Below are 12,005 nucleotides of genomic sequence, written 5' to 3' on the forward strand. Positions count from 1 at the left end.
TTATATTTGTAAAACAACAGAACCAACAAAATAGTCAAGGCTCAGACAGGCCTTTCATCAGACATCTCATAGTTGACCATGGCTGTCATCTCTTTGTATCAGTTTAATGAATTTGCTCAAACAGCTTTGTTGTTGTTCTGTAAAGCTCAGGGTCTATTACTCTAGCTGTAATATATGGCATGTCGCATGTCTGATTTGCTGATTCTGGCCTTGTTTCTACTGCGTAAGCAGTTCTTATATGCAGTGTTTTGTTTCAGAATTGTTTTCTTGCTGATTTGTCTACTGTTCTCAGCATGTGAGGCTGCAGACCACAAAAAACATGAAAGCCACACAATGAAAACATCAGCACATCCAGTATAAATCCATTTAGAGTGTAGTTGTTTGACCAAAAAAAGCAGAGAGTTGTTCAACTTCTTATTGTTTTTCCTTCTTCTTTCCAGAAACCTCCGTGAAGCCTGAGGGTCCTGCATCTTCCTCCACCCAGGCTGCAGAGCGACCCCAGCCTCCAGCCAAGCCTCCCCAGGACAGGACCTCTACTGTACAGAAGGCAGCTCAGGAGAAGCCCCGGCCTGCATCCCGGCCGACAATGGCAATCCAGGCAAAGCCGGGCCGCAAGAGTTCCACCACGTCCCCTGCAAGTAGTCCTACCCTTCCAAACCCAGTGCCCAGGAAAGCCAGCTCAGCCCTGCCTCCTGCTCCTAAAACTGCCCGCGCTCTACCCCCATCCCTCTACCCCTCCACCTATGGGAAGGTCCTGACTGTGGATCTGTACAGCGAGCCCAACCTCAGCTCATACAACAACCAGCGCAGAGAAAGAGAAAATTCCAGCAGTGTCAGTCCCACCACCAACAGACCGATGTCCAGGCCCAATATAGCATCATCATCTACTGCACCCAAGCAAAGTGCTTCGTCCACACCAAGACCCACTTCTGCTTCCACACCCAAAACCAAGCCCTCCTCGGACCATCACAGCAGCTCCAGACCTAGCCTCAGCTCTGGGCTCATACCCAGCCCCCACCTCCAGGCTGTCAACAGGCAAGCCTGGCTCTTCACTGACTCCCAGACCTTCATCATCATTGTCTTCATTATCTTCATCATCTGCCCTCAGACCCAAACTGAAGATGCCATCCGACCAGCTATCCTCCAGCCCCAGACCCAGCCCCATCTCCAGACCCAAGTCCAGCTCAGGGCAAAAATGACATGGGCTCGCTTGTGAGGCGCAAGCCACTGTCTGCGGAGCCCCTTGTGAAGCTCGACCATGAAGGTGTCACCTCCCCCAAGACCAAGAAGACCAAGGCTCTGATGTTGCTGGAGGGTCGGGGGGTCAGACGGGACCACACCCCCATAACCACAACCACAGCCACAGCCAATCAGAAACTGCTAAAGGCTAAACTGAGAGCTCCAGATAGAGAAACCGGCCTGCCAGAGAAAGACTCCACTACAAAGTGCCAACGCTGGCTAAAGAGAAAGCAGATAGTCGTGGAGGTGCTGGTAGAGGACAGGAGATGGACAGCAGAGAGGAAAGGGGTAAAAAAGAGGAGAGAAAGGAAGCGGAGAAAAGAGAGGAGAGAAAGATGAAAGAGGAATCTCAGAGTAGCAGCAGCTCAGAGTCGGAGGAAGAAGGGGAGAAAGGGAAGAAGAAGTGCAAAAAGAAGAAATGCACCTCAAGTTGCTCTTCTTCCTCTTCATCCTGCTCTGGTTCATCCTCATCTTCTTCATCATCATCATCTTCGTCATCCTCTTCGTCCACTGATGACTCCTCCTGCAGCTCAGACGAAGAGAGGACCCTTACGCCCCCACCAGGCCCTGCCTCTCCTCCTCCGACAAAGGACAAACCAAAAGAAGAAACGAAAGAAGAAGAAGTGAAGAAGGAGGCGGAGGTAAAAGTGGAGGAAGAAGAGCTTTCTCCTCCCTCCCAATCTCCCTCACCTTCAACCTCTCCTACTCCTGCTGCTCCTGCTCCAACTAAACCCGCTAAACCAGCCACCGGGAAAGGGTCCGGGCAAAGGGGTCGTCCTCCGAAACCAAAGCCCGGCGGAGGAGAGGGGAAGGTGGGGAGACCAAAGCGGAGAGAGGGGGTCCATCTCCCTACAACCAAGGAGCTGGCTAAACGTCAGAGGCTTCCCAGTGTGGAGAACAGGCCCAAGATTTCTGCTTTCCTTCCAGCCAGACAGCTCTGGAAGTGGTTTGGGAAACCCACACAGGTGAGGAGACAAGTTTATACAGTAGATAGAAAACTTCATTATCATATTTTGAGAAATGGCTAGAGTTTTTGTCCGAATGTCTGTCCTTTCACTCTGTGACCAGCTCTGTCCTCTTCTGACCCCCACCTCCAGAGACGCGGTATGAAGGGCAAAGCTAAGAAGCTCTTCTATAAGGCTATTGTGCGTGGCCGAGAGATGATCCGCATCGGTGACTGTGCTGTGTTCCTGTCTGCCGGCCGGCCCAACCTGCCGTTCATCGGCCGCATACAGAGCATGTGGGAGTCGTGGGGCAGCAACATGGTGGTCAGAGTTAACTGGTTCTATCATCCAGAAGAGACAAATCCCGGCAAGAAACTACCGACAAGAAGGTAGGAGTTAGAAACCACTTCTGAAGAAAAGAGTGCTCCCTAGAGCAGTAGCGCTCTGGTTGTCATTGTAAAGAAACAAAACTTTGCATCCTGATGAATCGCTATCTGAGAATTTAGATTTGTCATCCAGTAAAAGATAATTTTGTTCTTTGAATTATTTTGTCTGAATAACTGCAGGTCTTATTCACAGTGTTTTGACACGTATTTCCTTTCAAGAAGAAATGTAAAGAAAATAAATGTAATTCATGAAAGGAGAATAATTTAGTTCAATCTCATAACTAATAGAACCATCCTCCAACCAACCTCCTTCTTCTTTCCTCAAGCTCAATTATGACTTTTTTAATAATGTATGTGTGATTCATTCATAACCGCTAAGTAAAAGAAAAATGTTTGTGTGGGATTAGTTTCGAAGCTTTTTGCTAAGACTTCTTTCCTCTCCAGAACTGGGATCAGATGTGTGGTCAGTCTTTACCAGCAGCTCTGCATTCTTCTATCCAGAGAAAAGACTTCATGGAGGTGAGAAAAAATTTATTATTTCACCTGTGTTTTGAGCTTCAAAATCCCCAGTGATTTTATTATGACTATAAAGTAGAGCTTGGACAATATGGAGCCCCAAAACTGACTAAATGTTAAAAATATAACTGAATACATAATTAAATAATCATATTAGTAAAAAAAAACATTCAACTGAGTGTAAAAGAAAATATAAAGCTTTATACTTTTACTTTAACTGCCAATAAACTGGTTTAAAAAAGCATTTTGTTGTTTTCATTTAATCAGTTGATGAAATAAATCAAAACTTTATTTAACTTTTCGTTTCTCTTTCACTAGATCAATTTATAGCTAAACATATTGAGCACTAGACTTTTCAGCTAGCTACTTAGCTGAAGCTAGCTTAACGGCCTAAACAAGTAATGTTATTCATCCATATCTTGTACTCCATACTGATGTAACACCACTCTATAAACTCCTGTAACTGTAGCTAAAGCATTTTAGCCAGAAAGCTAACAATGCCAAAGTTAGCGAACTAACGGTACTTAGAGGTCTTTTGTTTAGTTTGTTTGACATTATGAGAAAAACGTTAAATTATACACATCTACAAAATGGCAAGAATGACACAATATAGTTCAAGACTTTTTCTGTTGTGGTCCTTAATGGAGAAAACATGCATAAAGATGTTATGAAGACCTAGCTCACTTTGTTGGTGTGCTGGCTGAAAAGCTTTAGCTGCTGGTAAAGCGTTTATATAGTAATGTTAGAGAATTTAGTGTGTATAAATGATGAAATGGCTAGTAGTTTTTTGAGTAAAGTTAGCTTCAGCTAGGTAGCTGACGTTAGCTGAAAAGGCAGAAGCAGTGTGTTAAGCCACCAGTTAAGCGCAATAGTCCTCTTAATGGCTCTACTAATGTTTAAATGGATTTTAACTCATTTTGGGTAAGGGGGGGGGATAAAAAAAAAAAAAAGTAGAATAAAAACCTCTGTCTCTGTCACAGCGCGCCCTCTACCAGTCGTCTCACAGCGACGAGAACGACGTACAGACAGTCAGCCACAAGTGCCTGGTGGTAAGCGTGGAGGAGTATGAGCAGATGACCCACACGCGCCGCTATGCTGACAGCGAAGACCTCTATTACCTGGCCGGCACCTATGAACCCACCACGGGCATGATCTTCAACACAGACGGAGTCCCAGTCCTCTGCTGAACATACACAGAAACTCACTACGAGTTGCTGAAACCAAATCTTGACCCGGCTTTCCTTCTTTGCAACTCACTGAGGAGTCAAACTCAACCCGTGGTCTTTCACAGTCTAATCACTGATCTTCATTCATGATGGATCTTTAACAGCCGTGACTCATTGAACTCAACCGCTCCAATACCATGATACACTTTAAACAGACTGTCATGAACAGCCACTACTACAGAGACAGGAGACACTAGACAGTATTATAAGGAACAAGTCTCCTGAAACCTTTGCACACACAGACTCTATTTCCACGTTATGTTGTGCTTATTGTGTTCATGGGAAAGCTTCAGAACACACAAGCACCTCAGTCTCCTTTTACATGTAAATAAACACGCTCACACGTGCACAGACACATGTAAATACCCACCTCCATGTAATACACACAGTTATATAGAGGAAATATGAGTGTTTTATTTTCTGTAATAGATTTATGTCAGAGTACTTTTTTCTAATGAGGTAAACAGTCGAAAAGCTTTAATGAACTGTGAATGATGATATGGGAGAGAGGCCCGCCTCTGTCCGTCGGACAGACAGACACACGCCGGTGATGTGACGTTGTGATTATGATGTTGCTGTGGTGATGTTACATGTTACAGTCATATAAATGTATCTACAGAACAGCAGGAGCGACAGATGCAAAAGAGAGAAAGAGACGCACAGAAAGAGAGAGATAGAGACTCCTTCCATTGCTGTCCAACAGAAGCACTTAACAAAAAAAAAACACTTAAAGTTTTATCCTTGTTTAATTTAACCCCTTCAATTCCCCTTGACAATCCTAACTCGGGCAGGCAAACCGTCTGTGTGCTACTAATACTTCTGACTCCCTCAGAGACTCAGGTTTAAAGAGAGAGGAAGGATTGTGTACTAATAAACGCACTTCCCATTTTCATCTTTGTGTTCCTTGTCTTGAAGGAAAAATCCACCCTGAAAACACTATGAAACAAAAACAAGCTGCTGTTGATGTATTTTGTTGTTTGCACTGAGGTCAGACAACAACAGGGGGAGAAACAGATACTAGAGGAGGCAGACTCCAGTTTCTCCACCTTATAGAAGAAACCTCAATAGAGACCCAGCACAGCTACGAGATTTTGGGTCGGGGATGTTCAGAAGCATTCTGGGAAACATAGGTTTGTTTTTCTTTTGGTAAGTAAAATGGGTAACTATGGGTAAGCTACAACACTTCTAGTAACTCCATGAATGCGCTGAACAAGGTGAGCAAATGTATTAATGGTGTAGGAGTCCCAGAGGGTGGATTTTTTCTTCTTTTTTTTTTTCTTAAGGCGTTTTTAGGGTTGTAAACATGGCAATCAGTCCATGATGCATCAAGGTCAAGGCACTGATAGTCAGCATGAAGCTGCCAGCACTGATTAGATTACGAACATAATTCAGTTTTGACAGTCATCTTCCACAGTTTGGCTTCGTTCATTTTGGCTGCAGGGTTTCCAACCTCTGAATGTCCTGTGTTCGATGTATTTTCTTTTTCTTTTGCTTCTGGTGTTTTATGGGTGTCTATCTTACCCCAGTTTGATCACATTTCACCCTTTCCGAGCAATCTTCTTTGACATGAGTGCACTTTGAATGAGCTCCGCTGCAGAGGAGAGACTGACTTGGGAGTCTTGTATGTTTTCCTTAGAGTATTTGCTAATGCCCCTCCCACCACTCTCGCGGCCTCTCCTCTGCATGATGCCCCTTCACCACAAACAAACACACGCCGCCACGTCCCTTTTTATTCTTTTCGGCTCTCTTAGCTGCTTATAATTTTTTTTCTACGTGCCTAGTTTTTCACCGTTGTTAGGGTGAGACTGTTGAATGTCGTGCTCAGGGTTGTGAGCGTTTGGGCGGTCTTACTCTCTCAGGCCTTATGATGATGATTTGCCAAATCTCGCTTAGGTCCCGCCACCCCTACTCCAACCACCGTCCTCAGCTCCTTTTGGTGCCCGAGGAGTAATCACATTGGTATATTCCACAGTCTGCTGACTCTGGGGAAACACCTTTCTTCTTTGTGATTTATAGTTTAAACAACCCTCCGTTCCTGAGCGCTTAACTCACTTAGCTACACTATTGTGTATAGAGTTTGTATCTATATACAGTATAGTATACTGTATATATAGTATATATCTGTGATTATCATGTTGATTTTCTTGTATGTTTCTTACCATGTTGCCCTCTTTCTGCTTTGCTGCAGAGATTGAAGATTGTCTTGTTGATATTCAATAGGTTTAATGTTTTCTACTCTTTGAGATCTTTTGGTTATGTCTGGATGTGTCTGATTTTATTATAGGATATGTCATATTTTTAACTCTCTCTGAGATGGCTTCGTGACGTCTGGATGACGGCCCAAGATGTTAATGTTGTTCATATGAGATTTTCCCCATAAATGACATGAAGACGTCTGCCAGTATAGTAGCATTTCAGTACACGTTCATATAAAATCCAGACATGACAGCCACCCAGTAAAGGAAAGAGTTTGATAATGTGCTGCTAGTCTATTAGTATTGAAAGTGGTGTAAAGCCAGGTACGGAGTGACTCTATATGCTGTTTTCTGAGATTACTCAATCAGTTGATGCCAGAAAATCTTATCTGCTAAAGCCCCACCTGCTCCCCATGCTGCTGCTCTTATGTGTGCTCCCCTCAGGGCTGAAACCTGATCGAACATATCTGCCCAAAACTCCCATTTTCTGCTGACAAAAGTGTAAAAGTTTTGAGTGACAGTTTGCCAAAATGGATCTCCGACTGGTATCTCAGCCGTGGGAGTGTAATGGGTACACAGGTCGCAGCGGTGTTTGCAGAGTGAACAAGTGAACGTGCCCGTTATGAATGTTTGTTTACCCCTGGAGCTGCTAAAGCACTTTTTGCTGTGTGTGTGTGTGTGTGTGTGAGGGAGGGAGACTGATAAGACATCATACTCTTATCCCCTGGTATTAACACATACACACACACAAACACTTACACACCTTTGTAACCCTTTAAGGTGTGTGTTATTGCCTTCCAATCTCTATTTGCCCCCCTATCTCCATCCAAAGCTCAGCCTTAGGTCTTCAAACAGGGTCCAGCACACACACACACACACACTTATTGCCCACATCGCCTTCATTTTCTTTTGGTGTCATATGTTTTAAGAGCCTGACTTTGTATGTGTTCTTTGATCACCGTTAATGTTTTACTTTGCCTTGTCTCATGTTTTTGCTGTGATTTGTTTTTAGAACTCTTTTGCATGTTTCCGTCATGTTTTTCTTTTTCATCCCTTGCTTCCCCTCTCTGAACAATCGTCCACGCCTCTCAAGCAATACTGCTGACAGGCACTGGGAGCTAGCTGCTAGAGAGAGAGAGAAAGAGAGAGCGCAAAAGAGAGAATGGGAGAGAGAGAGAGTGAGGTGGACTGGAGGCTGGTTCTTCGTCTGCTGTTCCTTCAGTATCGTCCTGTTACAGATTTAAAAAGAAAAAAAGATTATTTTGAAAGTGAACAGAAAAATCTTCTAAGTTTTGTAAATGCTCCTTCAGTGTCGAGGGAAAAAAAGAATATACTTTGTACACATGTCTTATCTTGTAAAAATGCAAAAAGAATACATTTTAGAGATAAATCTGAAACCAGATATATTCTGTCACCCTATAATATGTGTAAGGACTGTTTTTTTCCTCTTTTTTTTTTTTTTTACAGACAGCAACCACATTTATCAGTGTTTCTTTTAAATTGTTTTAGTAACTCAATATTTTATAGTTAATCAATAAACAGATGTAACTGTACTTTTGGTGTTCTGTGTGTCTCTGGCTTGAAAACCAAACCTCTTTCGTTTCTTTAAGCCTTTCTCTTTTCTGAATCTTTTGATGACATTCGTGTACCTTTTCCCTTTCATCACCCTCTTTGTTTGTTTTTCCACTTCAGTCATAAATTAGCAGAAACACAGTCTTGACTAATTTTGAATTTTAGTCAAGACAAGCTAACATGACACTTCGCCAAGTCAAAGGAAACATTTGCTTTGCTTTCTTGCTAATAATTAGATGTCAAGATTGATACCACTCTCTAATCTCTTAAGTTATAGCCAACAGCCGGTTAGCTTAGCTTAGCTGGTAGACTGGAGACAAGGGAAACCCTAGCCTGGCTTTGTACAAATTGAATAAACAAGATATAAGATGTTAATTTGTGAGCCTTAGAGCTGCTGGTAGGTGGATTTTATTTCATTTGGACAGCACAGCTACCCATCCCCCCCCCCTGCTTCCAGTCTTAGTGCTAAGCTAATGAGCTGCTAGCTCTAGCTTAATATTTACTGTACAGGCATGAGAATGTTGTCAATCTTCTCATCAGTCTCTGCCAGAAAGTGAATTAGCATATTTCCCAAAGTGTCAAACTAGTCTTTTCACTTAATAGTTCAAATTTAATATTCAGGTTATTCCACTCCTATGTTGTACTTTCTCCTCCATCACTTCATCTCCTGCAGTTTTCACTGCCACTAGAAGACGCAGCTCACTCACCTTAATTAGCTGCTCTCATGTTTTGTTCTTTTCCCTTTTGTTTTTGAGCCTGGGTTCAGTTTGTGTGGAGTGCCACTTTAATCAACAGTGGACTCCATCAGGCCTCCATTTTGGCAGCCCAGTGATGAAGCTGCTGGTTGTGATAAAATGGAGGAAAGTTCAGCTTCCTGTGCTGAGCTGCAGAGCTGACCACAGGAGACACATTTTCCACCACTGACCGTTCATGACACTGCCCTCAAAGTGCTGGCAAAGGTGTGTGTGGCTTTTGAATTCCTGTGTGTCCATGTGTAATTAAATCTTTGCTGACATGAACTGCGTGTGTGTTCCTGTTTCATGGTGAGAGCTGCAGTCAGGGGTTCGGCCGCCTCTCCGTTTCCCCCAAAGGACCAACATCAGCATAACATCAGAACCTCCCAGGAGCTCTCTCTCTCTCTCTCTCTCTCTCTCTCTCTCTCTCTCTCTCTCTCTCTCTCTCTCTCTCTCTCTCTCTCTCTCTCTCTCTCTCTCTCTCTCTCTCACACACACTCACACACACACACACTCACACACACACACACTCACTGTACACCAGCACAGAAAGGGTATCCACACACTGGCACAGACATACACACACTCTCTCCATCCTACCTTAGCAGCGCCCTACACACCCTCCTGTGGGAGTGTCAGCATGCAGAGTTCTGATTGGCCAGCATCATATGAACAAAGGCATTCTATTGGCTGAGACTTCATTGCAGCCTAAACACAGGGAGCAGAGGGAGCCGAAGTGTGTGTGTGTACGTGTGTACGTGTGCATGTGCATGCAACTCTGTATATGTGAGTGTTTGCACTCCATTACTGTTGAATCCCTCCACCTCTCTTTCTTTCTTTACCCCTCAGCTCTTCCAGGCAGCTGTGTGTGTCTGTGTGTGTGTGAGCGAGCGAGTGAGTGAGTGGGTCGCATACACCAGTTTCCCAGGAGACAGGTATCTAAGTGAGGGGGCGTTCAAACGCACACTGAGCACAAACAGTTTGAATGGGTTGTTATGCAGACAGCAGACTGTGTCCTCAGACTCGTCCTTCAACTCTGCTTTGTCAAGAGGAGTTTTGTGTATTAATTTCTATACTTTGTTCTCCTTTCATTCTTTCTTTCAATTCAAATGAACTTTACTGGCATGAATGTAACAACAAAATTGCCAAAGCATCATATATACAACATACATCTTTCTCTCTGTCTGTTGTTCTTTCTCTCTCACATTTGTCCCACTGTATTTTCTTCTCCTGGTTTATGCAGGCTGAAATCAGGAGGTCTAAAAGGGATGTCACATACAGGACTTTTTGCAGTCTGAGCATCAGCCTGGCCCCTCTGCTTCATGGCAACAAAAACAAGAAACTAAAAACATGTTTTGGGAAACTTGTTTGTTCTTGTGTAGAATAAGCTGATAAGATCATTACCACTCTCATTTCTATTTAATCAATATTTTTATAATAACAATGGATCAAATGATGACATATGATATTGTAAGTGGTCGCTCGGACTGATGAACCCACTGAGAATTATCACTTCTGCAGTGTCTCTCAGCTCTACAGAGCTTTTTAACATCTTTAAGCTCCTTGTTTGTTTTTTCCCGGCTGCAATTTTACGGTTTTGGTTCACTCTCGCAGCTCTCAGGAAGTCAGTATTGGCCGCAACAGTCAGGCAATTTTCAGTTAAAAAAAAGCTGCAGGAATCCACTGTCACCTAACCTAAGCAGCATTTAGCAGCTAAAGAGCCAGATATTTCCCTCTGTGGTTTGTGGAGACCAATAATAGTGCTAAAAGAGAGTGAATATTGGTGATGGAAACAGCTCTGTTCAAAAATACAGCAACCAGGACTTGTACAGCTCAGTGATGAACACGATTCACCTCATTCGTTTTAGTCTTCGCTCATGAGCTCTGAAAACAAAGGAATGTCATCTTTTAACCCCTCATCACAGGTTGCCTTGTGTGCACTTTAACCAACAAGGGATTTATTTTTGGTTAAATGTATTTAATTGAATCTACTGAAGTATCCATTGAGGCCTGCAGAGACATAACGGTCCAGATAAAGGGAGATACAAAAGATTAGAGGAAAGTCAGGGGAAAAAATTTTCATGTGGCAGAAATATATTTTCTTCTTTACTATACAGTTGTTGACCTCATGAACCCAGGTCTGAGGGTATTAGGAAATAGGATATCTTGCCATATTAGTTTCCACCCTCTGCACATTTGTGTGATGTGTGTGTTCCTTTTTTTCTCTGGCTTTTGATCTCTCCCTCACTCTTTCCCCTCACCATGTCTCTTGTGATACATTTCAATGTGAAATGATGACTGAGCCTTACAAATATTAGTTCAGAGTGCGATCCCACATGTAAGTGTATGTGTGTGCGTGTGTGTGCGTGTGTGTGTATGTGATGTACTGCATATCAATTAGCTATCTATTATTCATGCTGACAACATAATGAATGAAACATCACAGTCTTTGAATTTCAGGCATGTTTACTTGTCTCTCTCACACACAGCTGCTGTTGTGTGTATTTAGACAGGAGTGACAGTGTGAATTAAATCCCATTGTAGCTGCGAAGACGAGGTGATGCCTACTGAATACCTGACAGCTGAATGCAGCTCAAGACCATCAGCTCCTCCTAATGAAGGAGGAAGGGCATCATTCAGGACAAGGGGGACATGGTTTAGTCTCTAAACGCTCTCAACAGTGTCCTCTGACTGTCCGGCCACCAAAATCCAGATAAGAGAAGAGTTGATTCAAATGTTGGTATTATGGTTTGCCTCCATTTGTTAAAATGTGCTCTTTGTGGACTTTTTGCCTCTCAGGCTTCATAGGGCATCCCTTACTCTTAAGATTGGTGGAGGTTTTCAGTACCATGACAGCAAGTTCTGCAGACACTACTCAGGGTTAAAAACAATACGATAGAAAAAACATTTTAAGTATATTTCAGCAGTACAAAATTGGATTTGTTACTATATACAGTAGGGTATAGTGTTCGCATAGTTTAGTTTTTAGAGAAAGAGAGAGGTTTCTATGCAAGAAAAAGCTATAATAAAACAGAGGTTTACCCAAAACACCACCAGGCAAACTACAACTTATGGGCTATGCAATCTATGATTTTTCCATAAAACTATTTTATGCCATATAAATGTATAATTTAAAAGAAAACAGTATGTGAATTGTGCAGTTATAACATAACACAACCACAAGCCAAACCGA

At 42.9% G+C, this 12,005-nt stretch overlaps 1 protein-coding gene across 1 annotated transcript; it reads left to right on the forward strand.

Annotated features, from left to right (window-relative positions):
* The first annotated feature begins 1,439 nt into the window (after nt 1–1,439).
* On the forward strand, nt 1,440–8,059 carry LOC119901460 (trinucleotide repeat-containing gene 18 protein-like). The gene is made up of 4 exons (XM_038717061.1): nt 1,440–2,204; nt 2,337–2,572; nt 3,014–3,088; nt 4,066–8,059. The coding sequence occupies exons 1-4, from the start codon at nt 1,506–1,508 to the stop codon at nt 4,136–4,138; spliced, it is 1,083 nt and encodes a 360-aa protein (XP_038572989.1). The 5' UTR covers nt 1,440–1,505; the 3' UTR covers nt 4,139–8,059.
* Nucleotides 8,060–12,005: the final 3,946 nt, after the last annotated feature.

This window comes from Micropterus salmoides, unplaced genomic scaffold (genome assembly GCF_014851395.1).
Source record: "Micropterus salmoides isolate LMB-PRFRI ecotype aquatic unplaced genomic scaffold, ASM1485139v1 Ms_hic_scaffold_1317, whole genome shotgun sequence".
In the NCBI taxonomy this organism is placed as follows: Eukaryota; Metazoa; Chordata; class Actinopteri; order Centrarchiformes; family Centrarchidae; genus Micropterus; species Micropterus salmoides.

Bases quoted from the DNA above. Each gene is read 5' to 3' on its own strand.
- LOC119901460 (XM_038717061.1), top strand. From the start codon at position 1,506: ATGGACAGCAGAGAGGAAAGGGGTAAAAAAGAGGAGAGAAAGGAAGCG. The intron at 2,573-3,013 runs GTAGGAGTTAGA...TTTCCTCTCCAG, and splicing joins AAGAAACTACCGACAAGAAG to AACTGGGATCAGATGTGTGG. The intron at 3,089-4,065 runs GTGAGAAAAAAT...TCTCTGTCACAG, and splicing joins AGAGAAAAGACTTCATGGAG to CGCGCCCTCTACCAGTCGTC.